Source organism: Mycteria americana, chromosome 5, assembly GCF_035582795.1.
Source record: "Mycteria americana isolate JAX WOST 10 ecotype Jacksonville Zoo and Gardens chromosome 5, USCA_MyAme_1.0, whole genome shotgun sequence".
Classification (NCBI taxonomy): domain Eukaryota; kingdom Metazoa; phylum Chordata; class Aves; order Ciconiiformes; family Ciconiidae; genus Mycteria; species Mycteria americana.
This window is the reverse complement of record NC_134369.1, coordinates 10,052,113-10,079,833: the sequence shown is the minus strand read 5'-3', so window position 1 is coordinate 10,079,833 and position 27,721 is coordinate 10,052,113. Positions and strand designations below refer to the sequence as shown.

Sequence of the window (27,721 nt, the reverse complement as noted above, 5' to 3'; positions counted from 1 at the left end):
TCATTATGGGGTAGCATGGTTGTCCAGATCCATAGCTATCATAGTTAGGATTACAGGCAGTGATAGCTGAAGAAGTCCAGATCAGTAGGCAATACCCGATAAAAGCTTTGTAACCCGATGTAAAGTGGAAGTGCAAAGAACAGACACTTGCTCTAAGGTTCTGTTGATTGGAACTGACACACTGAAGGTTTTCTGATGCTGCAGAATGGCAAATAACTGCATCAGAGGTAATTCTTGGAGCATTAAAGAAGTATAATAGGAGCTAATGAGATAAGAGTACTGATCTTTCTCAGCAGAGACACAAAGAATCTAGAGTAATTGATGAGTGCCTTAGATGAAGCTGGTAAATAATGAGGAGACCGAAAGGGAAATCTAGGAAGGAAAGCCTGATAGCAACATTATGAATGAAGAAAGAGATGCTGAACAGACGCTTCAATGAACTCAGAGCCTACATACATCTAGAGTTATAAAAAAAACCCATGACAGTTACCCTATGGTAACTGTAAAGCATCTGGCTGTTGCCAGAGGGTTAAATGTCTTTCCTAAAATTTCTGGCCCAGGTGAGTTGCCATCTGAAGAAAGAGTATCTAACACTGCAGTAACAATGAGTTAGGTAGATTACATGGGCTGGAGAAAAGGGATATTTGAAATACGTTCCTTTAGAGTCACTGAGGTGGATGTATCCCCTGAAACGCTGCCCAGGGGAGGAACATACAGCTTCTACTGATTGACAAAGGAGAGTTAGTGGGATCTGCACTCCCAGAACTAGACTTTGGCTCTGAATGAAATAATTGCAAATGCAAAACTGGCCTCGAGTCTGGAAGCAAGACCTGAACAGAGAAACCTTGTGAGGCGTAAAATGGTTCCAAGTCCCAAAAGGCACAGAAGGACACTCCCAATGCTGAAGTGTCTGAAGAGCAGACTGGAATTTCCAAGGCAGAAAGGGACAGCGCTTCCAGTGTCGTTTCCTCTCTTTACTTCTTCCCACAGAGTGGAGTTGATTTGTTAAGTGTCAGTACGAAATTCTAGGAAACAATTGTCTAATAGGCCTCTTTGGGAGCCTCTCAGAACCAGAAAGTCTTGCAGTTTAGTGCTAATCCAAGGAACAGAATAAACTAGTAGATATTCTTTTTTAACAGATTTAACTAGGCAATTCTGATATCTTACCATGACGTAGTCTGGCACCGCATAGGTAGGTTGCATGCATTGGCAGACTGCAAGGCAGGGCAGAAGTTAGACTTGAGAAAACCTGACCCTGATAAGCCTTGGGTCTGAAAAGGAGTCGGGAGTTTTAGCTAATATATCTCAAGAGGCATGCTTCCTGGTTTTGGTTTGGGGGATTTTAGGGCAGGGGGTGGGGTTTTTTTGTTGGTTTGTTTTAAAGCAGAACTTGAAACATCAAGAAATAAAACATTTCTTTAGGCACAACCCTTTCCAAAAAACATAAGCTGTTACTGTGACACAATCATCATTTGAAGTCATTCTCAAGAAAGAGCATTACCCCAGCAGCCAAAAAAAAAAAAAAAGAAAGAAAAAAAATTAGATATAAAGAGAATAAATAAGATGAGATTAAACAAAGAAAGAGGACTAAAAACTACATGACCAGAAACTAGATGATCTTTTCCACAGCCAAGCAGAGAGACAGGAAAAGGGCAAAGAAATAAAAAACAAGTAAGCAGAAGAGACACTAAAGCCAAATAAATAAAATAAAAAAGAATTTCAAGTTTTAAAAGTGATGGTAGTGACACAGCAAGAAAACCCTTACAAAAGGCACTCCATTATATTTAAAATTAAGCTGGTTGAGAGGAAGTCAGGGTTACACAATCAATCTCCCATCAGTGTGAGTATGCCTTATCAAAGAGGGGCTGGAGGAAAGAGGTCTCTGGTTTGAATGTTCAGGGTATGAATATTTAGCCCCAAGGTACGTACAGGCAAGTTTTTCAATGTGAAATCAATGGTTATGAACTTGTTCAGATTGATTCAAATGCCCATGTAAGAGAAAGTTTGTACACGTGTCACACTACAGACTGAGTGTAACAGGATGGGACAATGTATGTACTGGAGACTGGGTAGTCCTGTATGTGTTGGCATCTGTTCATAACTCCAATTATCAAAATACATTACTAGAAATACAAATATTTGTATCCAGGGAAGCCTTCAAACCCTCCAAGAGTGGAGACTGCACAGTCTTCTCTGGGCAATCTTTGCCACTGCTTGACTGTCCTCGTAGAGAAAAAGTTCTTCCTTATATCTGTTCTTACCCTGCCTTGTTTCAGCTTGTACCTGTTGACTCTCATCCTCCCAGCATTCATGGTGGAAGAGTCTGGGCCACATAAATCCCAGAGGGCTTTCACAGAAAGTATCTTGGCTCTCTCCCTATTACATGATAAACCAGGAAGCTACATGAAAACTCGCAGAGTTGAGTTTGTTCAGTAGTGAACCAAGTTACATTGCAAGCAAGTACGATTTAATATTTATTTCCTCTTCGTAAATGTGTGTTAGCTAGTACTTCAGAGATCCACTATAACAAAATACATAACAAAGCAGTATTCAGAAATTTCTTAAATTTTCTGATTTTGGCTGTGAGATTTTATGGTTTCAATAATTAATTCTAAAAGACACGGCAACTATGTATACAATGAGTTGAGGGAGTTCCCAAGGTATAACAAGCCAACATTTAGTATATGCAAAAAGTGGGCAATGTTACAATATAAAAATTTTTGCCTCATTCATAACACAAGCTCAAACCAGAACAAAATAAATGTAAAGGAAGGGTGCAAAAACCCCGACATGGTCAGAATCTAGTTTGCTTTTTCTACAAACTCATTAGCAGCAAATAATCACTATCACAGGGCTGTTTCTCTTCTGCAAGTTCGTGGTGCTCATCACTCTCATTTTAAATGATTATCTTTTACTGTCTGAAGCAAGACATAACTATCTCCTCACACAGTTTTTCACCAAAACCCTGCCAATAAGTGGTTCAGGTTAAGGTTTCTCCAGTGTACTGGAGATTTTTGTATTTACTCTCATTCAAAGTGTTCACATTTTCCAATTAATGCTAGAATTGGCTGTGGCAGGTACCTTTTTTCTTTTTTTTTTTTAAGCTTATATTTAGTCCCTAGTATCATGATATGGAAGTCAGAGAGTTCTAGAAAAACATGTGAAAGTTTTCATCAAGGACAATCAATTCCACCTTACAGGAAAGGTGAACTAGAGCTTGTTTTACCATTATAAAATTATTACTTTTTTCTGTCTATTATAATATATGCAATGATTCTTATAGAAAGAAAATTCAGGAGTACTCTTGCAAATGCAAAAGACCAGGAGACTTAAATTTTACAGACTCAGAATTCATCTCTACCTTCTCAGTCTCCAAACCATATACCTGGCATATTCTGATTCTTTCATATTTAACATACTGCTGTAATTATAGCTTTGGATCATTAATTTAATGACTGTGTACAGCTATTTCACATTGATTTATCTCCTGCTGATAGTAGAACTGTTGATCAATACTTCAGAAAGAGAATTTTCATTTCGGGGTTTGGCTGCAAATGCATTCCCCCCCTTTTTAGAGATACAGCATCTGTTTCTCTTTGAAACCAATGTAGACAGCTTTGTATTCTTTTCTGTTTGAGAAATGTAAAGAAGGTATATAATGTCATGGCCACATAATTACTAAGTTTAAAGCCACAAGTAAATAGTTAGTGTCCATTCTTCCACCCCCCCCCCCCCATCATATGTCACTTGGGGATTATGTTTCCTACTTGTAATGTCTCAGCCCTCCTTCATGAAAACCCTGAAGAATTTTTAAAATTTGAAATTTTAATTAGGTAGGAACGTTGTTTTCATCCGCTAGTGTAAGGAAGCTTTACTAAGAAACCTGAACTATGTGGTTTCACTATGAACTGAAAATTCATCCCCACTGATTTGCAAACCATTGGTGATGGAACATTTCACATCAAATCAGAGTAAAAATGCATTACTTTCATATGCTTATAAGCAGTAAGATGACAGACTCTGTTTCAGTGATAAGATGGTGGGAAAGGGAATGTAGAGAATGCAAACGTGAGCAAAATACTTGAAAGTTCTGAACACTTGTTAAACAAAACTACACCATTTCATACATCTCAGAATAAGCCATTTACTAAGTAGCCTGATGTGCTTATATTGGGATATAAGGTTAAAAAAAAAATACATACAAGTTGAGTGCAACATCAAGATTACATAACCATAGCTTAATTTTTAATATAAAAAGCTTAATAAATAATTGCAGTCATTAATTTAAAAAAATACATAAACAAACTTTGCTTATAAACACAAGTAGTAATAAATCATGAGACACAGCTAAAAGCCTTTTAAGACTGCTTCTTTGAAAATGCAGTATATCAACTGCTTAAAAAGATGTAAGATTCCTATAAAATGCTGGAACACAGCAATTGAGGAACTGCTTTCTAAGAGCTTGTAAAAATACCTTTTAATCTAAAAGCGTTGGTAAGCACATCAGTCAGCTAAACAGCATCAAAAGAAATGGTCACCAGTGAGCATGTCTTCAAACCCAAAGGCAATGTTTGGGGCTATTGTTTCAGGGTAAACCTAGAGAAGGAGGACTTGGAATAAAGGACCACTTACTTTACTTATCTCACTACTACTCCAATTTTCCTTAAATGTTTCTTCTTCAGCACACATCCCTAGCTTTTATAAATGCCATACTTTTAATGAAACCTTCACTCTTGCTACTGCCGTGCCTGCTTATGTTCTTACATTGGTTTTGCACTGGTGGGTCATTAAATTCAGTGACCTAAACTAAGAATTTCTTGATTCACTCTAGAGCAAAGAAAGGCAAAAGGACACCTCCAGGAACACTACTATGATGAATGCATTTAACGCTAAACTATCGCAAAAATAGCGGACATAACGTAAGAATCTAACAACGGATTATGCCAAAACAATACAGAGAAGTGTCTAATTTTGAGTCACATTTGCACACAATATTTTATATTGACTGTATAATTGTCAAGTACGTATTTATAAAGTCCACAAATAGCACCAATTTTTGGAGGAATGGTGAGCACTTTGAAGGATAGGATTGTAGTTCAGAACTTTCTTGATAAATTGAACAAAGCTCTACACTTAGAAGGAATAAAATGCACAGACAGAAAATGAGGAACCACAACGTAGGCAGCAACACATGCAGAAAAGGGTTTAGGACTTTATTGTGGACCACCTGCTCAGTACAATACTGAAATGCTCCTGCGATAAAGGCAAGCTGCATACACTTAGAGGATTCTGCATGAAGATGAGGGAAGCAATTATGATACTCCAAAGGATTATTGTATCTAAATTCTATATGATTTTATGCTGACGGTCCAGATTGTCTGTTGTGTACAATTCTGGGGAATATAAATAAGACTGAACTCTCAACTTGACTGCGGAAATGGCAAAATTGAAAAAAGATGCCCTACAATGAAAATTTTAATAAGAAACAGGTAGAGAGTGTGTGAAATTGGAGAGAGAATAAGGGAAACTTCAGGATAACTGTCTCATAAGGTATCAAGAAAATTCTTAATTTAGGAAGATAATCTGATAAGAGAGCAATTTAACCACTATTAGTGAAGACTCAGTTTAGACATTAGTAAAAGCTCTATAAAGTTTTCCTTACGTTTTCTATAAAATATAATACATTGAAGTGTTTGAACAGGCGCCTCGGAGAGATGAATTTTTTGTTGCTGTTGAACCCTTCTTCAGAACAGATTGAGAAAACATCCACCAAGAATTTTCTTAGAATATTTATTCTTCCTCAGAGATTGAGGAAGATAGATGAGATGAGGGTCAGCACTAAATTTCCATTATTCTACATTATTTACCAGACTAGATCTATTACATTGCATACATATGTTGATTAAAATGGCCTGTATAGATACTGTTCTATAGTCAATCAGTGCTTGATTGTTGCCCTCGAGTATAATTTGCCTTCAAACAATTTGCAGACTGTTGCTAAACATTACAAAAGAGAAAGATCAGCAGTCTGCATGACAACAGTTGGGAATGGCTTGTGTAAAGAGGCCAATGGGACATGGTATCCAAAGCTTTCAGAGTGCTGCACTGCACGCCGAGTTGTACAATTACCACTGGCATAAGTAAGAGCCGTATTATTATATCCCCAAACTTCTATGACTGAATTTGGCATCTCCAGTTCCCCAGCCATATTTAATTTAGCTATTTAACATATGCTTGTGTGTTTGTGGGAGACAATGTGATTTGTTTATTTTAAAGCCAAATTGTGCCCTGGGTGTCTACAAGGACAAAGAAAAAGAAGTTTGGCTGTATTAAATAAACAAACAGTAAAATCAGATTTTAAAGTCTCAATTTTCTCAGAGGAAAACAGATTTAGAATGGTGGAGTCCAAACTACACTTCTCTAAAGGTCTCTACCCCATGGCAAGTATAAAGGTAACCAAAAAAAGTACAGAAAAATATACCTGTCCAACCAAGAATTTTAACAGCTGTGCTATTTACAGGATCAAGACCCTGCAGCTTAATGATTAATGAAGACTGACCATACCTGCTGACTTGCAGAGTCAGACAAGAGTAAATGAGCCATGAGGAGGTTGTAAAAGGCAGAGCAAAGCCCCTGCAGGGTGAGCTCATGGCAGCCACTTACTGCACGTTCATCCTTTGCAATGGGCCGCAGAACTCGACCTGCTGCAGCATGACTGGGACCACTGAAAACAATCTTTTTCCAGCCTGAGCGTACCACGTCCATATCAGTCACTGACATGTTAGTCCTTATTTAACACCTTGCTACTCTAGCACATGCCCCTCTACAGTACTTTGAGGCATTACACCTGTTGATCAGTTTAACACTCAGTAGCTGTGCAAACCAGAAGCCACAGCCCCAATGGGATCTTGACCTGAGTACAGAGTGTGGATTCAGGTTTTCCCCGTGAAAGACATTGCAACCCATACTTCATTATTTGAAAGTGATGCTCACACGCTTGAAAATATGGTGTTTTACAGTCTCGGAGGCATGGGAGGAAAGCATATGTCTTATTCGGTCAACTTTCGTTTCTTTCTATCCTGGTTATGCTGCAAATATGAATATGCAGTATATGAATATATACTGCATTAGCAATATGAATATTGCTAATATGAATGAAGCACTCTGCTTCATGCAGTACATTCACGTGCTTTGTTTTGGCTAATATTTGAACAGTAAATATGCCTCCTCACGGAGGAGGAGGCTTATGCCAGTAGTCCAGAAGTAGCATTTAGTCTTTTGCTACTATTAAGGAATTTTCACGGAGTTCTGTTCCACTAGGTAATTAATTGAATAACATATTCTCCATCTGAGCACCAGAAGTACATAACTGCAAGTGGTATGCAAGTTATTGTACGCACAGTTTTTTCTTACTCTGCACAGCCTTTTAGCAACCATTAGGATCTTCACATGATAATAAAAACACAGTGCAAACCTTTGAACTAAACTTTTTTTCTCCTCTAGTTACTAGCACCTAGCCATGATACAAGAGACATCGGTATTTATCACTGTAAGCATTCAGTGGATACTTAAATAAGAATCTTAAATCCATATCAACACAGGCAGAACTGGCAGGCACTAACTGAATGAACTTCAGTTAATGGTGCTAACACAGGATGAGCACAATGAGCACTGTCTGTACTACAGAAATACAAACTTAGTTATGCATAAAATTTGAAACTCTCATCTGCCAATTAGAATACCAACTTCAAATTACAATCCGTACAATAAAGCTAATTAAACAATCTTCCCTCCACCGAGATCCATTAGGCTTTTTTTTGATCTATATAGAATGTCCATTTGCATCCCACTCTGCTACTTCAAAATTCCTCTGTACTTCAGCAAAGCTTAGTGAGTTAGACATGTGCCTGGCCATAAAGGCAAAACTCAGGCCAAGTCTTTCCCATTAGCCTCAGCTATAGAGATGTTAACAACTGAAATACACAAATGAATGGTGACAAGTTTCTTTTAAAATAGATGAAGCACTGTCATTTCTACTTCCTAACATTAGCTGATGCTTTAATGCTAGCTTATTTAAAAAAAAAAAAAAAAACCAAAAACAAAAAAACTGTCCATATTAATCAGATTTCTCCCAAATAATATTAGGAAATTGTTTAATTTTAAGGAAGATGGAGTTATTCCAACATCAAATAAGTTCTCACTTGTTCTAGATTTTCTTACAAAACGTGTGAAAACCAGAAAGAGGCCTCTAGGCAAACTCAACAGGAAAACAGGGTAAATACGTACTGAGTTTGTACATCATATTTGCTATATACAAAAAACAGAAAACGCTTCGGGAAGATATGCTAGGATTAAGTTGAATTCTGTCTCCTTGTAAATCACCAAAATCAGAACTTTTGAGTATTTCCCTTGAAAAACATAGAAATGCTTCACTGAGGCAAGTGAAATCTTCTATCTATAAATCATTATTAAAATTAGTATCAATATTATTACCCATATAACCAGTATCACTCGACAGTATTTCTAAGTTTGGAAAGTCAAATAGCAAACAATACCTCATCTGAGAATCAACAAACCTACATAATTTCTACCTACTCTCATAAATACGATGTGTATTCTCAATTTTCAAAATTCCTTTCATGCAATGTGATCTTGAAATAGCTACAAATACTATTTTGTGAATCATCGCTCTGGATTCTGATCCTTTTACTAATGATAAACAATATTTCATCCCACTGAATGTGTTCATTAAGTGAAGTACTACTGAGCATCAAAAAAACCAGCAGAATCTAATTTATGACTGATAAAACAGTCATTACAGCTGTGGCAAACACACTTCTCAGAGGCATAATCCACATCTGAATGGACAAAAATATCTAGGCAAAGAAATACAAGAAGCAAAATGTGAATAAAATAATTTTCATATTCACTTTGGATAACAAATTCAGGTGACCTAGGCTCTAGTTCAAATAACTGATGCTCCTGTTTAACTGTAAGAATGTGGGAAGGCAAGCTGAACTGAAGGTACAAAAGCCTTGACCTCTTGAAGAGGTTGCATGGAATATAATATATGCTATGTTGTTCTCATGTCAACATCCACAAATATTTATCCTTACTTAAGCATAATCTGCATTCTGCTGTGCAAATAACATCTCCCTTTGCGCCAAGCATATAGTAAGGAAGACTCCTAGAGGTACAAATCAGAGAAAGTTCTCTCACCTGAAAAGTTCCTGCATGGTCATCTTCTTTGTCACCTTCTTTTCCTTCCTTGAGAGCAATCAATGTGAATCCTCGAAAGTAAGCAGGAGTGGCAGCAGAAAGTGTCACTGAAATATAATAAGCAGAGAAATAATGAAAACGTAATACTAATCGTGAAATCAGCCACTTACATATCATTTCACAGTTCAACTTGAAAGCTGCGTGTTTTAAGTTGGTATTAACAAAAGCTATAGCACTAACAACATGGAGCAGAGCCAGCCAGAATACAAAAACGTTCAGTCCAAGTTTCCACATAAACTGAAAAACACTGGCATGATGTGAAATACACCTCAGCTATTTTTTTTCCACACACATACCCCTTTTTTTTTTTTTTAAAGCAGATTGCTAATCTGCTCAGATCTACAGGAGGGTTATTTTGTTGTTGTTTTTGGTTTGGGGGCAGGGACACATGTTTGGAGTTTTTTTCTTTAGGGGTTTTTTTTGGTTGGTTTTTGTTTGTTGTTGTTGGGTTTGTTTTGGTTTTTTTTTAAATATGAGGGAGTATCTCCTGAATATTGGGCTTCAGCTTTTGTCCTGCTCCGAGCATAGACAAGGATCTAGGCATTTTAGTACACAGAAAGTTTCTTTAATTGTAAAGCGAGACGACCATATTGCCTGCTCCAGTTCAGCTACACTCACAGAATCACAGAATCATATAGGTTGGAAAAGACCTTTAAGATCATCGAGTCCAACCGTAAACCTAACACTATCAAGACCACCACTACACCATGTCCTTAAGCACCTCATCCAAACGTCTTTTAAATACCTCCAGGGATGGCGACTCAACCACTTCCCTGGGCAGCCTGTTCCAAAGCTTAACACAGTACTCCAGCTGATGGTCACTCTAAAACTATCCTTCCTCTCCCTTAACCTCAGGGCAGAACAGGACACAAAATTAAACTCATGGCTAAAGCTGACTCTAAAGATTGTGCTGCCAGCTCTGGTTGCCAAAGCATCCTACACATCAGCAAAACACCCTTCTTCACGCACCAGTTCTGACCAGGAAGGCATCATTGGACCCCAGCAGTGAATAAATAAAGTAATGATGACTAATCTGATTTTACCGCGCTCAGCATCAAGATGACATCCCTCATTTTCTGCTAGTGCAAGATACCTTTATATGATTTTTCTATTTGTTAACATCAGTACCTAAGCACCGCCCAGCAACACTTGAGTTACGTCAACTGTGGCTCTTTTGAACGCTGTCAGAAAGATGGGATGAGGCAGATCTTTGAGGCAGGACGTTTGGGAGAGTTCTAAAATTACTGAACCCTTTTCAACACCTTACAGGAATCCTTTTCTGAAACAGAGGTAAATTTTAGGGGAAAATTCTTTTTGAATTAAAGGAAAAGAGACAGAAAACTGGACTACTAATACTTTTAAGTAGCTTTTACTTTAAGCATAATACAGATGGTGTTGTTTGTAGCACACTTGTCGCACTCTCAAACCCTCACTGGCACAATAAAAACTGAAGACCACAGCGTTTTCATGAGTAAATTGCAACTACCAATGCTGTTTCATAGAAGAGTATTCACAAGAGACTCCCTCTCCCACAAATAGGCCGTGAGGGGTTGAAAGACATCGCTAAAAATGACAGATTGCCCTTAAAAGATATGGATTTCAGAATATGTCCAGAGTTAATTTGGAACATATAGACAGCTCTTTGATCTAGAAATTCAATAGTGGAAAAATATAAGATAGGATATTTGAAGATTTCTAGTATTATGCAGCTGTATTTGGGTCTAAAAACCATGGTGTTTGTAGCAATACATAACTTTTCTGACTATATGTGAAAAAAAGGAGGATTGGAGAGAGACACAAAAGGTTAAAAATTGAAATGGAAGTGCCATGTTTAGACCTGTACACCTGCAAACACCTGTACAAATCTAGAGTAGTGATGGGCATAATAGCAAGCTCTGGAACTCTCAAGATTTTCAGCACACTTTTCATTCCATGGAACCTTTTTATGAGGTTAAACCTCACCATTTTTGAGGAGAAAGAAACTTTCACATTTTATATACAGGAACTGAGTAGTAGCATAATAGCATTAAAATTTCTGATTACTTTTCTGATTACTTAGTATTGTTCCAATTCATTAATTCATTATCTGCCCAATAATTAGTAGTATTAGTGCAATTTTGCAAACTTTTGCAGCTCTATCTGAATGAAAATCCACAGCCAGCCTCTCAGTTGCAGTAACTGAGAACAGCACACTGCTGAACTCAAGAAGGATGAACGCATTACACTTGCTTGAACACTGATTCCTAGAAACTAATTGCCATAAAGGTCTTTTACATGCAACAAATTTTTCCATATATTATATGTAATTCAAAAGTCTGAATCACTATGAGTAAAAGGTTACACCAGAAATACTTAAATACTTATGCAAGCAAACAGAGAATCCAGCTGTGAATTGACTCAACAGTTTTCATCATTTTCCTCACAAATGTACATATCAAACCAAACAGTTTTCAAAATTCTAAAGAAAACACCTACCTATAAAATAGAGGACATCTGAAATGCTACAAAAGCCATCAGAGGAAAAAGAAAAGGGAGGGGGGGAGAGGGGGGGCAGATAATTCCAAAGCCTGACTCATAGTTTTTGAATGCCTGGGGTTAGCGATACTCATGCTGTGGTTGCACAGTCATTTTAACCCAGAATAAATCCATGCTTCCTCCAACATGAGTGATCCTGCCCTCCCCCACCCCGCACTGCTCATGCAGCGGCCACATCCACGCAGCTGTGCTGTCAGCTGAACGAGGGAACACATCCAGCTGAAAAGTAAAACAAAGCAAAAACCCCAACTGGAGAGTTCAGCTGGGTCCCTTCCCCAAGTGGCTGCACTGTGCAGCCCCAGCAGCACTTCTGCCAGCGGTGGGACACCAAGTGAGGGGCTGGGAGGGTGAAGACCCGCAGGAGCAGAGTGGACTCGTGGGATTTAAGCGTCCGTGCAACCTCAGCTTAAGGACACCAAGATGCATGCGTGCTTTGGTCACCCCTGAGCTAGGCCAGAACAAACACTAACATCTGAGCTGAAAAGATTTCTGTCAGTTCTCTGAGCTATCCAGTGTGCTAAGATAACATGGCAGTGCAAGGCTTTATATGAAGCACTCCTAAATACAGAGCCTTGTTACGGTGACGGTTCTGTAGTCACTGGCTCCGGACTGGTTGTTTCAGCACAGAAGAAGGAGGTTTGCATTGCACAGGCAGCAGTGGGAAGCTGTCAGATTACATCTGGTTTTCACAAGAGATAGCGACTCCCTGTTGCATAAGAGTTGAGAGTTCTTCTTGGGCTAAATTCTGCCGCTTTAAAGAACAGCTGAGTATTGCTCACACTGTGTTCACATTAATTAATGTCACTGAACAATATGAACTTCCTGTAAAATTAAATCTCAGTGCAAGTCTCAAAGTCAAGGATTTTACTTTAAAAGGAAGATTACATATCAACAGTTACTTTTGTCTGTTTCCATCCCCTCTGGCAAATCTCTAATTACCTCACAAGTTGCACTTTGGCACACACTTTCAACACACTCCTCTTTCCCCAGTGTCCCCAGCTAAAGGTGGGGTGATCAAAGCAATTGCTCCTTTGCTTTCAGGCAGGAAATCTGACTTTCCACATCCTACGCTACAGCACATCCTGTGTTGTACATTGCACAAGTACCAACAAATACACTTTTAATATCTACTTTTGTCCATAATTTGTGAAACATGAGAATCGCTAAAATATTTACAGAATGAGGGTTTATTTGTAAAGTATCAAAAAGAGTGTTTGCATGTTGGAGGGGAGAAAAAAATGGAAAGAAAAAGATTCAATGTTCCTTAGAAGTCCTCAAACTAATGCCATGGAGTGTGTAACATTAACTGAGCTTGTCCTTGAAAACTGAGAAGGTGAACAGACCTACAAGTAGAAATTCCATTAAAAACAGAAACAGCATCTGCATAGAGGGTATATCTAAGAACTATACTAGTCAAATCCTCATTTTCTTCATCAGAATAACAATTTCAGAAAATTACAGGGGAAACTACGGACATTACATGTTAGTACGTGAAACAGACATAGTAATACCTTTTCTAAGAAGCAATTTCATTTACATTTTTAATAGGATGAAACACACAATTTTTCATGGAAATCTCATGCAATCATTAATCTAACGCTACAGATCAATAAAGCTAGGACTGAGTACTTTCAAGGATCATTACCCCGTAACACCGTCTAAACTTAAGGCTCATTTGTGCCCTTTGAATGCAATGGGAACTTTGACTTTCCGTGGAAGCAGGAGCAGCTACATCAAGGTCTAAGTTAACCAGCAGGCAGGAGAGGGCCTCAGCCCCAGGATGGTGTGCCCACAAACCTGGTACACTACAGGAAGACCAGCCCACCGCATGCATTTGGCTGCCTTCTCCACAAGGGGAGAGGCAACAATATTGCAGCCTGAAAGACCAGGCAGATGAAGGCCACTTGTGGGCTCCACCATCAAGAGTCCCAAATGGGATGTTAGAAATCAGTCATGTCATCTCCTCTGTGGGACATCATGAAGCCCAGAGCCATTGTTGCTTTGTTAGACATTAGGGAGGAAAAGAGGATGGCTCCTCAGCCCTGCTGCTACCTCATTTATAATTGTCTGAAACAGGAGAAAGTGTGCCTATTTACTGCTGCCAGTGTTTGCAGACCAGAGGAGGTGCATACCCATTCAAAGAGGTTATTCAGTGCTCAGGGCCATTTTCCTCTATCACACAGCTCCAGAGAGGTGGAAAACCAAGGCTTCCATACACACAGATCCACCCAGGATTTCCCCTTAGGGCAAATAGATCCTGGTTGATCTAAAGGTGAGTAACTGCAGGAAAGCCATAAAAATTTTCCCAAAGACAAATGGCAGCTGTGAATTGTGGTCTTCTGATTCCCACACTGCTAGAGTGCTGCGATGTTTCCTCCAGTCATTGCAGCTTGAGGGTCTTCTGTGGGTATCATATCAACCAATGATCAAGAGAGTCACAAACATAAACGGATGCCTCTACACCATCAATTTGGTGGAGTACGGCATTTGTATGTACAGTTAATTCCCCCCCACTAATACTAGTTTATTCCAGGAGCCTGCTAGGGAATGTGCCGAGGATCCAGACTGCATTAAATCAAACAGGGGCCATGGAAACAGGCACATTTGGCTCCAACACAACGGAGGTTGTGGAAATCTTCTGCAGTGTTGTACATCTAGTAATTTACAGATAAAAAAAACCCCACAGACCTGCCATAATCCCTCATTTTCTTTATCATTAGTTGGATTTTCTACCCTTTGTATAAAACAGTAATAAAGGTCCAGTTGTACTGCAGAATTTCCTTTGAAAATGAGCTCTTGAAACTTTCTGTAATGCTGTTAGTTTTAACTATTGCCATAGATAACATATATGTTACGGTAACATTTACTTATGTTCTTCCAACCATTCAGAAAGTGTCCTTAAAGGACTATCTAGATAAGTGCTTATGTGCCACCTGAATACTTCAATCTTAAATACCAAAGACTTGGGCGCATATTTTGGTCTACGTTTTAACTTTTTATTATTAGCTGTAATTTTCTCACTTCCAAGAAGCTACAATATACTATACTAATGTGATTTTATTAATCGAGTTCCTAATACCGAGACCTAATATCTCCAGAAAATTAGTTCTGCTAATTCATCTGGGAGTTTCTTTCCCCCTACATTTCCATGCAACAGAAACTTCTTTGGTAGATGACTGAAAATGTCCAATAATGCTTTTACAGAAGTAAATTCCAAAACTTTTTAAGAACATTCACATTTGTCACTATCAAAGAACTTGACACTTATCTTTATCCTGCCTAGTAGACATATCAGACTGACATGCAACATGAAATCTTTCAGACCCAAGGTACTAATCCTAATGGCTGGAACAGTTAACCAATTTGTGGGAAATGTGCATTTCCTCACACCACATTAAAATAAATCAATCCTTGAGAAAAAAAAAATTAATCAAAAATCATGCAAAGTTACAGGCTGATGCTCAAAACAGGTTAATTGCTGCTGCAGATGTATTTTTCAGCCTTTAAGAGAACATGATGATTATGCTATGTGCACACTTTTTTCTCCCTACCTATACTAAAATTCCCATGCTCATGCAATGGGAAAACATTGCTCTTTACACTGAATCTAGGGAAGGTCAGGAGAAACGCTTAGAAGAAACTCTCAAAATCTGTTTTCCAAAGTGATGCTTATAAAGTACGCTAGTACCTAAAAATGCCCAAATTCTTTTCAAAGTGCTTTTAAAATACCAAGCTAACAGTATACTCCAAGAAGGTTTGCTTCCAAAGGCATTACATGGTGAGGCAGGAAAAGTGACCAAAACCTGCTTTTGCCTATTAATTAGAAAAATATGCTGAAATGTGCTTTGGAAGTTAATTTCAAGAATTGTATGTGAAATGCTCGGCGAAGAACGAATGCCTTCATCTCTTATTTACAGTGGTCATTAGCACCGTCTCTGCCTCTTTCCTGTTTGAACCATCTGTTCATTTCCCCAGAAAAAAAAGGGGGGTGGGATAAACATAAGTGGAAAATGTGGGAAGTTGGCAGCGTGCTGCATCACTGTTTGCCCATATGCTAACTCATTATATTAACATTCATATTTCAGGGCAAGAACAATTAGCTCCGAGTTTCCTCTCCTTCCTGCTGAATGTTAAAGCTTCCCCTATTCACTGTGTTATATTTAAAGGGATAGAAAGTAGGTAAACGGGCGAAGAGCGTGTGTTTTGTACCACATCAACTTGTGATCTTGTGCTAGCGCTGAGCCAGGAGAGAGGATTCATAAAGGAAAGGAAATTCCTCTTAATAGTGAGTTAATGTTTGGGAGTAAAGTGATACCGTGAAATCCAACTCCCCCTCACTTGTCATGAAAGCATCCCCAATAAAGTAATGCGTGGGAGTATATTACCCTGCCTTAACCCACACAGTCACACACACACGCCAGAAGGGATACAGAGATGACAGGCAGAGACACGTTACAGTTTCAGAGACACTTGTCCTGACCATTATCGTTAGCATGGGAAGTAGAGGATGGCCAACTTACCCCGGTAACTGTTTCCAGGCTTGTAAAATTCTGGATCGCCCTCCACCCTGAGGCTAAATTCATTGTACCCTTCCCTCCGGGTGCCTTGGGCTCGGAGGATCCGACTGCAATATCCCTCGGATTTCGCGGCTTTCTCCAGGGTTTCGTCAGAAAAACCCTTGGCCACCAAGGGGAAAGTCAACGCCAGAAGCCGCAGGGCTAGCGGCTGCAGATGCGCTCCCATCCTCGGCGCTCCGCACAACTTTTTATCGTCGGGGCGGCGGCGGTGCCTGGGAGCCCGGCGGCGCGGGGTGCCGGGCCCGGGGGCGGGCAGGGCAGCAGGGGCAGGGCGGGCAGCGCGGCCGCGGTCAGCCCCAGCCGGCAGCGGCCCCCAGCATGAGGCTGCCAGGTCGGAGGGACCGGCTCAGCGGCTGCCGGGGAGAGGGAGGGGAAAAGCAGGGAGGGGGCAGAGAGGGAGGGGAGGGGAGGGGAGGGGACGGGAGGGGAAAGAGGGAGGGAGGGAGGGAGGGAGGGAGGGAAGTCTGGTCTTGCCCAGATCCCGAAGTGAAGTGCTGTTTTGTTTCAGAGCGTGCGATTAGCAGCTCGGTAATGTTTATTTAGCCGAGCTGAATTCACAGGGTTTGGCGGAGGAGCGGAGCGCGGGGGACGCTGCTGTCTCCTAGACATCCAGCGCAGCGGCGGGGAGAGCTGCTGCCGCTTGGGCTGAGCCCACAGACCTGAAATTAATCACCCGCGTTCCTGCCAAAGTCTATAGTTACTGCAGGGATAACAGGGCTCAAAGAATTTCCCGACACCCCACCACCCCCCATCTCTCTCCAAACCGACAGACACGGTAAACATTATCAACTCAATCAGCGCCGATGGACCAAGACGAGCGCTTGCTCTCTGCACACTTGACAAGCAAAGAGCGTCGGCTGCAGCTTCTCGGCTGTAAGCATCTCGAGTACCACAGAGGAGAGAGAAGCGGAGAGGTGGATGTGCCTGAAACATGAGGTTCATTTCTACATCAACCTGCAAGCGTGCAGATCAGAGTTGCAGGCTCTGTAAGTGTACATGCACACGCACCACATACACGAGAGCCGTGAACACAGTCCACCTAAGTGAACACGGGAGGTCTGCTCTGACACTTGGAAAAATCCAAACAGATTAAAAGAGGAGAGAGCAGGTCTCCTTTTTTTGCCTTTATACAAGGCACACTGAGGCACAGTGACACTGAATGACTTACCTAAAAAGAAGTTTACAGCACTGGGAAAAAAAGTGAACCTAGACCCCTGGGGTCCCTAACTCCAGTGTTTCGATCCCCAAATGCTGCTCTTCTCTCCCTCTCTCCACTGCTTTGTAAGCGGAGGGGAAAGTCAGAAAGGTACATCCTCCATCAGGACCTGAATACTTTCAGGAGGCTAGGTGTACAAGAGGGCACAAAACCCTTTCTAACCACTTTCTCTGGGACAAGACTGTAGCAGATTGATGAACACAATTGCATTTAAGCACAGCTTCCAAGGAAGTATGGGAAATAGCAAGCAGCTTGAAACCCTCCTGGTACCTACTAAGACATTTGCTAGTATCAGATTTGTAAATTTTTAGGTTCTGAACTGACCTTTGGACATTGTTTAGCAACAACCTAGTGTTGTGTGCCAAATAAAGGTGTTTCTTCACCAAGGTCTCTGTGAGGATGCTGAATATTTTACTTTCTGGAAGGTTACTTGCAAGAGCTTTGCTACTGTAAGCTTGTCTATATTTTAGTCTTTACATTATATGTTTATAAAGAATGTAAGCCAGCACAGCCTCAACATACATGTTCAGTAAAGACAGTTAATGTTAACAGATGGATGAGATTTTAGCTTTTATTGCAAATATGGAGTTATTGACAATGTCCATCCACATGCTTCTGAAGAGGTGGCAGTCAAAGCTTTTGTAACTGTGCTGAATGGTAGCATCCAAGTCTCAGGCACACGCCTGCTTAGGTACCTGCAAAAGTGGCCACAATACCATCTACGTTGCTTCTGCCAGACTACTTGGAGAGGCAGGCTGACTATAGAGACTTCCACAGCTGAGAGAAGGGTTTGACTATGAGATGATAAAAGCACAAGTTGCTTTTTCTGTTCCTCTCATCCTGCTGAATGATGCAGAAAGAAATCCTGACTTTCCAGTGTAATCTGCCAGGTCACCTGCCACCGCTCAGTCCTCTCCCTTCACTGTTTCCCTCCCATGCAACTTGCCAGTACAAGGGCAACTTGACCCATTGTGTTTAGGGCAACAATATTCAGTCTGCTTTTGCTACTGAAGCTTTGAGTTGGCTTGGTTATGCAGGATATTTAGTTGCATGCTTCCAAAGACCCATGTTCATTTAGGTAATTAAGTGACTACAGTTCAACCATGTCATAAACTCTTGGGTATCGTTTGACCACTACGTTCAGCTCATTCATTTTATGAGTACGAGGTCCACTTTCTCCAGGTTCTTTAGTCAAACGTATCAGTGAAGATAAGCAAACCAATATGCAAGTGAAAATGACAAGACAACTATACCATACTGGTAGAATATGCCTGTGAATTTGCTTCATTCTCCATACTTGACTTCTCATTTCTTTTGCTGAGATTGATTGAAAAGCAATTACCTGACTGAAGCATTCACGGCAGGAACCACACCCGCTTCTGCACAATCCGCCTTTGTTCTGAGCCAGAGTTCTGGGTTCTAACTCAACACTTCTCCGAGGATTTCATTTCAAGTCCTTTCACAATTTTTTGGTTTTTATATGGTACCAAACTAATGAAAAGTTAACTAATTCATCAGCATTTATTGACTCTTTAAACTTACAATAGATTCTATATCTCTTACTTTTTTATCCCTGAGTTGGCCTGGCCTGTTACTCCTAGTTTCTTTTTTGTTTAAAAGCTAAAGTGTTGGAAAGTTTCCTAAAAAGGTATAATACAATGTGTCTTGTTAAAAGTGAATGCTTCAACTTAGCAACTGATACAGATAAATTAACTTGCACTGCCTACAGCCATGAAATGAGTAATTTGTCGTAGAGATGGTTTAGAATATGGGCAATGTCATTAAGCACGGGCATCCTCAGGGTTTTCTATTTGTTCTACTAATTAGTGTGTATTTGCCTAAAGCATCCAGCATGATGTATCAGTCAAAGACGCATGCAAACTGATGAATCCAACCATCCATGGCAAATTTAACAGAGAAAGCTTCGTATCTTAGAGACTGCAGTGCTGCTTTTCTTTGTGTACTTTCTGGGATGAATAAAGTTGCTGTCCATGACTATTAGGCATAACAATCATTTCTGGGGTAATACTGCATTTGATGGAGCTGTAATGGTTGGAAGAAACTCTCTACCCTCCCCCCTCACCCCCACAAAGCGGGCTTTCCTAATGAACAAAAGGATCTCACAAGATCTGCAGTCTTTCTTACTTTTTGCTTTTCCAATAAGGAGCTTATTTTCAAATGGTATTTTAGACTACTACTACACTTACTACTGCAGAATATCCCTGCATTGACTGGAAGATATTGTAGGTGGCGTTTTAAAATTTTTCTTTCCTTCTGCTTCTGTGATTTCAAATAGCTATTTGAAGTCTTGGGAATTATCTACAAGGTGACATGTGCAATGCAATGCTTGGCTATGCAACACCTGATTTTAAGGCCCCTAGCCCTCAAAATAAACCAGTTCTTCAGGTAAATGTCTAAGCTGATTATAAGATTATCAGACCCCTTAGAAGAGTCAGTTCACAGAGCAGAGGCCAACAAAACTAGCCAATAAGAAACATCAAGGTGATAGGTGCCCTAAATCTCATGGCCATCAGGTGCTTGATAACTTTACTGGGCTGTAGGACTCACCTTCCCAAACCCAGGAGCTGGAAGCTTAAGCCCAGCTTTAATGTATTATATAAATAAATATAGTAATAATAACAGAGGATACATCTCTTTCAAAAGATGACTGGCAAGAATGATGCCTACTCCTTTACACAAGAGCTGGTGATTAAAGTATTCATTTAGGATGTCAAAGAGATGTGGGTTTCAATTCCTTGCTTGATTTGCAAGTGTTCAAATCCTCATCCCTCACTTCTCAGGAAGCTTCTAACCATGAACCTTTAAGTCTTCTGGAAGCACCCTCAGTCCCTCATGGAAATGTTAGACTCCTAAAGTTGAGCCGAAGCTCAAATGAATAGCCAGAGAGAAGGGAAAGTGAGGGTGCTCTATCAATTAGGATGCATTTTCTGGAGACTGAGATCGAGGGTGCGTTTTCTTCCTCAGAAGACATTAATTGTATTGGGATCAATAGCTATTCAGTGTTCAGGTGATCACCCAACATTAGAAGTTTGCAGTAAGTGCATTCTGAATACCACTACCAAATTAAGAGACGTAGGTTGAGGAAAGTCCTCAAAAGATCTTGTCCTCATGAGGTAAATGTTTAGTTGCTTATCACTGCCAAGACAGAGGATACCGCCGTTCAGGCAAAGGAAGAGTGCACTGGATGACTGGCAATAACACTGCAAAAAAATCTGCAATAAAACCTTTGGTGACTGGGAGGGTAAGCAGGGAATTTGAGGGTTGCACTTTCAAAGATGCCTATCCCATTTTTAGACCTTTATGTCTTACTATAGATCTAGCTGTTAGTCTAATTTGCATCTGTCTCCTTTCCCACCCCCCCAGCAGTCATAGTCAGTTTTTCTTAAACGAGATAGAAGCTTCCTCTATTGATTTAGATGGAATAATAATCCCGTTGCTACTAAAATTCCCCTCTATCTACAGTAAGAATAGGGCTTTTCTAATACCGATTGCTCCATGCTGTCTTGAAGCCCTTTTAGAAAAAGATCTGGAGATATCTATTGCCCTATTAGACAGAGGAAAGGGCTTGGGAGACACTTAAGATGGTGTCTTATGGCTCTATAGCACTGTTCTTGTATTCCTAAGAGAAAGGAAGTCGAGAAGTGTAATGACAGTAAATGTTTGCAGAGGTCTGTTCACCATTTATACTACTGTCAGTCAATACAATGCATCTCCAATATTAAACTTCCCAGTAGCTCAATTACATTTGCCTGTTTAGTCATGCATGTCTTCAGTATATTTTTACACTGACAATACAGAGAGTTTTCATTTCTAATACATTTTATAGAAATATTTGGTTCCTGACATAATGAGAATAGCATTATACATATTACCGGAGAAACAATGCAATGCTGAGAGAAACAGAGGGAGAGAGAGAAACTCTGTTAAGGTTCCTTTTGGGCTTAATTGGGGCAAAAACTGAGTGAAGCTGGAAAACCGTGGGACAAGATGTGTTTGAAACAGCACAGAGGCTGCAAAACATCTAGAAAATCTTGCCAGCACCCTGGGTAACACAGGCAGAATGGGATTTAAATTAAAGCTGCTCTTGAACAGATCTTTCAAGATCAAATGTTGACAGAAACTAATCTTCCACACTTAGTCTACTTTGGGGAGGAGGTTGGCTAAGGAAAGACCCAGATTGCTTGGAATATTTAAACTCAGGATTCCTTCCAATACTGGAGAGTAAATATGGTCTTAAAAAAATCTTTCCCTTTATCCCACACAACGACTCAAGAGCTATCTTGGGAATCCCTGAAAACTCCCAAGAGTAGATTAAACAGAACCAGTTTCTCCAAGCCTAGCATGAGGCTTCATTTACCCCTAAGGAACTTCATTGTCACAAACCTGGAGCACCAGCAATTTCTAGGTCGCATCTTCTCCAGTTACACCCGACTGTCTCCCTCACCAGACCCTGCCTTTAGGAACTTCCCAATTTCCATGGCGGGGGAGGAGGGGACATGTTCCCTGGTGCTCCCCTCTAGTGCTTGTGCCAGCCCCGCCTGCTGCATCTCACCCAGGTGTCCACCACTGCTGCCTTGCCATGGTCCCACCACCACTGTGTCCATGGTCACCTTGGCCAGGACCTTCTACCACAGAGTAAAAGTTCATCTCTTTAAAAAAAAAAAAAAAACCAACAAACAAAAAAACCAAAACAAAACCAAAACCACACACAAAACCAAAATGCCAGAAACCCCCCCCACATGCTAAGTAAATTCATCTATGCTCCTTCCAAACAAAACCACACAACAATTAGCCTGCAAGGGTTTGTGTTAATTTAAAACCTTAATCCCAACCAAAAATTCAGCATCTTGGTAATTTATTCAATCACCTCTCACTGATTTTACATGTTTGCTGGTTCTCTTGCATCAGCCTTGACCTCAATGCCTCTAACTTGATCAAATCTGGGTAAAATACTAATGAACAATAATCAAACTGAATTCAGCTTTTCAGCATCTTTGCTATTTAGAGTTAGCTATTCAACGTTTTCTTATCACCATATCTTAGTTCTTGAATTGCTCCACACCTGTAGATTGGCTATTGCTTTGACTTGCTCACCCTGCATTTTTATTCCTCTAAGACATGTGATACATGATAAAGCTCCTGTTTTTTCAGTAGCTGACCTCTGAAAGTTGCAAGGAGCTTTCAAGAATGGCCAGGATAAAAATTCAGGGCAAACGTTAATATAAATTCGATTTTACATGCAGAAGAACTCCTTTTTTTACCAATTCCCAGGCTGGATGTTTTTCCAGGAAGAACATAAAAGACAACTTATGCAGTCAAAGAAAATGATTGGTTTATATCTGGAAAAATAATTTATAAAAACATTCACCAAGCTCTATATACGCTCAATATTTATTCAATCAATGCATCCTCTTTTTTTTAAAAAGCATTTTTATAGCGATATAGTAAGTAATTAAAGCTTCAATCAACTCTGATAAGAATAGGACTTAATTACATAAATACTTGCTCAGATTACAGTAGCAATTAAATCTTAAATCTGGAAAGAAAACGCTCCTTGTGAAGTGACACATGCTATCAACACAAAAGACCCAAAACCAAGAATTACATCATATTCAAAGACAAAAAAAACCCCACCCAAAACAACATCAACAAACTCCAACCAAACAGACAGGGGGAGGATGAAAAGTTCTTTGGGATTTCTGGCACTGACCATGAAATCAAGACAGAAGAAAACATAAATGTAAGGTGATGCCATCAGTGAACTCACTGACACAGTTGCAAACTGGGACTGTAATTCAAGCACGCTGATGTTTGCAAAATAAAATCATCTCCCAAAGCAAGCTTTTTACAACAACCTCCTGCTACATGTTATGAGTTTATTTTGTCCATGTTCTCCTGTTGAATTCAGTAGCCCTTCTTCCTTTTAAAGAAAATATTTACTGTAACATGTGGGACTGATGCATTTTTTTTTAATCTATCATTAAATGGCAGGTTTATTTGAATCTCAGACTGTCAACTGCAGCACTTCTGTAGTTTACAGATTGTTGACACTTCCCATTACAAGATCCGTTGTCCCTGGGAAACTAAATCAGCTACTTATATCTTCAACCCAATGCAAATTAAATATTTGGAAGTACAGTGGATTTGGGGGGGGTGTTCATCTGACATCAGCAACATACTACTGAAGAGAGAACATGGCCAAGCTGAGAGTGCAGGACTAAGAAGAGACTTGCATTTCAGAATTCATTCTGCCACTGAACAGCTGGGCTGAATCTGAGCTCACCATGTCTCTCTATAGCTCAGTTCCCTATCAGATAGGATAGCAGAATATCTTTGTAAAGCACTGAGACCTATAGATAAAACCATAACCTAAGAATAGCTAATACCTGTGTATTATTACTGCATGCAATGGTTAAAGCTCTAGAAGTATTAGAACATGGTTTCAAAGCAGTTTTTGGGCACTGAAAGATTTTTAGAAAGTTTTCTTTCAGTGTATTTGTGCAATTCACAGTTATGTCAAGTATTGCTAGATATTCATGTGGGTCACTAGGAGCACAGATCAAGAACAGATAGTCCCTATCCACAGAATCTCTCTGCAGAGAGATTCTGTAGTTGAGGATACCAGAAAAAAAGCCCCAATAGTTCTCCAACAAGTTCCTTAAATCTCAGATTTCCAGTTCAAATATTAAAGGAGCTTTGGGAAATCTTTCAAAGATTTACAGACTCATTTCTTTTTCATATCAAAGGAAGTTTTGTGGCTGCAGTTTAGAAAGGAATCTAAACTCTCTGACAGCAAACGAGTAAAAAATACCTATATGAAAAACTTTCAAGTATGTATATTCATACACATGGAAAAAAATCACCTGTTAAAAGTTGATATTTCTTGCTTGGCAAACAGATGGAAGATCAACTAGGCAAAGGTACTATGCTAACAATGTACTTAATTGCAAGTTCTGCAGACATGTCTTCTTATTTTAATTGTCATCAGCATACAAGGTTAAAATTGCAAGCTGGTAATGCAAAACAGGGTTTGTGGGAGGAGGAAATATCTTTTCCCAGACCAGCTGGTATAGCTGAAAAAAATGGACAAGCTTTCAAACACACCAGCCCTTCTGCAGGTCTGAAAAAGAGCTATTTTACAAAGCTAAATGCACGTTCACAACAATTTCTCAGTTTAGTTAGCTACACACTCATTAGACTATCTCTGTGAAGAAAGGTAATTGGTACCTATGAAGTCAAGAGAATGTTAAAGGGAGGGAAGGAGGGAGGTGTCAGAAAGATAGGAGGAGGGTGATAAGTAGGTGAAAAAGAGAGTTATTTTATAGCCTACAGAATAAACAGAAGTTAGTGTGGGAGAGGAATACTGGAGTGTGCCATAAACCATTGTCTCTACTGAGCTCCTGGGTTTTGGTGTCCCATATTGTGCTACACTGAGTTTGCAGGCTCAACTTTGGAAAGTATTTTGCAAGTTTACCTTGATGATAAGAACAGAGATATTAGAGACAGAGGGACTGTTTTCTAGGAAATGTTTGGAAATGGCAGCTGGGTGTCTTGTCCTTTATAGATCTCTCCAAAGAGGTTCACCTGGTGTACTTACTGGGAGAGAATGTCACTTTCTTTGAGATGCAATCCATCAGTAACTACAAGCACAATGATGGCTGGCAATTTGCCAACAAATTAGGTTTGGGGGTTTTTTTTTGGTTTTTTTTTTTTTGGTTTTGTTTTTTTTTTAGTATCAGTTTCACAGGTCACATCTTTTGCCTGAGCAGACAATGAAGTCTAACAGCCTCCAGACTTCAGTTCTGTAAACTGACAGAGATTCATTTGGAATATTTCTAGATGAATCAGAAGAATTATGAAGAGAAATTCCAGACACTGAAGTATGTACACTACTCTAACCCCACCCTCAAAAAGCCTAGAATCCAATACATTTATGAAATATATGTCTGTTTATTGGTCCTTTTTTTTTTTTTTAATTAAATCACAGGAACAGCAACGTGGAATGGATTTCTTGAACTTCCAAGTGTCCTGCCTTCTCCTGTTCAAAGCAAAATATCATGTAATAAATTCCCTTAAATCATTATGATTTTTTTCATCATTACGTTGCACTGCCAAATATGAAAATCAAGTGTAGGTCACAAGTGCCCCAAAATAGTGGTTTTATACCAATACCACTTTTTTCCTATGTACACAACAAAAACTTTCTGTTGTTAGTAAAATATACTTCTTTGTAAAACCTGCATTATTCAGTATTGCTAAAAATTACTTGCAAAATTGACTGCAAGTTAACAAAGGCCTTTAGTTTATGTGTAGCATTCCCACAGTCACACAGGAAAAGCACCAAAATTCTTGACAACTACAACAAAAGGCAGGCAGTACTCGTGGCTTTTTTAGCTGATTAAATCATCTTTTCTGATATATATCACAGTTCAAGCTGTATCAAGGTACAGAAAAAGTGAATAAATTAAGTTACTGGACTTTAGATAATTATGGTAATTATTTGCATCCGTTCATTCTTAGACAACTGATGAAGTACCATGCTAGTTACTCTTGTGCTAACAGAACAATGTAAAAAAAGAAATTTAGTTATATCCATAGGTACATATATATCAATCATAATACAAAAAACTGACACTGTAGACAGCATTCGTGCTTTTGAATTTGTTTCTTTGGGGACAAACTTTGAGAAATTAATTATTTTTTCAACTTATATTGCTTGTATCCCCATAACACATAGAGTTAAACTATCTTTCACCCTACTAACATGAATATATTTCTTTCAGTCCAGAATAACTGTATATAATAGAGCATTTGTAAGAATGCATGAAAGAAATGTACCCCAATATTTTAGTGTGACAGCAAGACAATACTGTACAGGGTTGTGTTTTGGTTTGTTGTTTTTGGGGGGTTTTGGGGGTTTTTTGTTTGGGTTTTTTGTTTGTTTGTTTGTTTTAATGGGGCTGTCATGTAATTCCGCCACTATCAGTTAGAGGTACTGCTACTTGGTACATAATAGAAACGCAAATATTAACTTGTCAGTGACTCTAAAGCTTCCTCTTTTCCTAAAATAAATAAATATACACACACACATAGCTAATTGACCCTGCTATGCTACTTTAGCTGCTGTAGGAACTATGTCCAAAACTAAGTATTTTTTTTGTTAACACACTCTTAAGAACAGCTTTTATAGAAATACTATTATGGCACTATAAAATATGACTATAAAATTTGAGCCAAATTATACTTTTAAATTTTTTTCTTTGATTCCTAAACATGACTCTAATAGACTGGGAATTTCTTGTAATCATAATTAAATCAGTAATACGGGCATGTTCATAACAGTCTAGATTCAGTGAAAATCTTACTTGTCCAAAACAGGACTTCTGGGAAGCTTAGATTTCAACAGTCACAACTGCCTTCCTAGATGCCGGGCTTTTTAAAGCCTCTGGTATAGGCACTCTAAGTCCCAAGACAGGCCCAGATATCGCATCAGTCTTGTCAAGGCTAAACAGATCCTCGCAAAGATCATGGATTCTGCACCTAGGCCTGAGCACAGCTAGAGTTTGAAATGAGATGCTTCTTCAGCCCAGCTGCCTTTGGGATTTGAACTAGCCAGAATTCACACCTGTTGTGTTCTCAATATTCCCAAATGCAACTGGGATCATTATTGTCTTTTAAGATATTTTTAGAGCACTAGAAAAGTTGAAAGTTGTATAAATAAATAATAATTAAAAAAAATAAGAAAGGAACCAACAAATGGCTATCATGAAGATGCATGTTATAAAGAATATGAGCATGAGATTAAACAGAGAAAGACATCACACTTGGAGAAAGAACCCCAGAGAGGATAGTTCCAGGTGCTGCAAGTAAAAATGTAAAAAATGTGCAAGTAAAAGCGAGTAAAAGATGTGCTATATAGGCCATAGTGATCTCAAAAGACTAACAGTATAGAAAGGAGTTTTGTGAAGATTTTCATAAATCCAAAATAGAGAAAGCATGAGATGAAGCCTTGACTGCAATGTGTAAGCTGGAAAAAGCACAGGAACACAAAGGTACCTGGAGGCAGTAGCGTACCCTTGGAAAAGTTCCAGTC

The 27,721-nt window shown here is 39.4% G+C and overlaps 1 protein-coding gene across 2 annotated transcripts in view; it reads right to left on the bottom strand.

The window, feature by feature from the left end:
- Positions 1 to 16,768, bottom strand: part of SPON1 (spondin 1) — a 207,325-nt gene extending 190,557 nt beyond the window's left edge. The window contains exons 1-2 of one of the 2 annotated variants that reach the window (XM_075502086.1): positions 16,335 to 16,768; positions 9,220 to 9,326 (exon numbers count right to left, since the gene is read on the bottom strand). In XM_075502086.1, the coding sequence (XP_075358201.1) occupies positions 9,220 to 9,326; positions 16,335 to 16,557 (330 nt within the window). In that variant the 5' untranslated portion in view covers positions 16,558 to 16,768. Of the gene's footprint in view, positions 1 to 9,219; positions 9,327 to 16,334 lie in introns of those variants that run through there. The other variant, XM_075502087.1, reaches the window with a different exon arrangement.
- Positions 16,769 to 27,721: the final 10,953 nt, after the last annotated feature.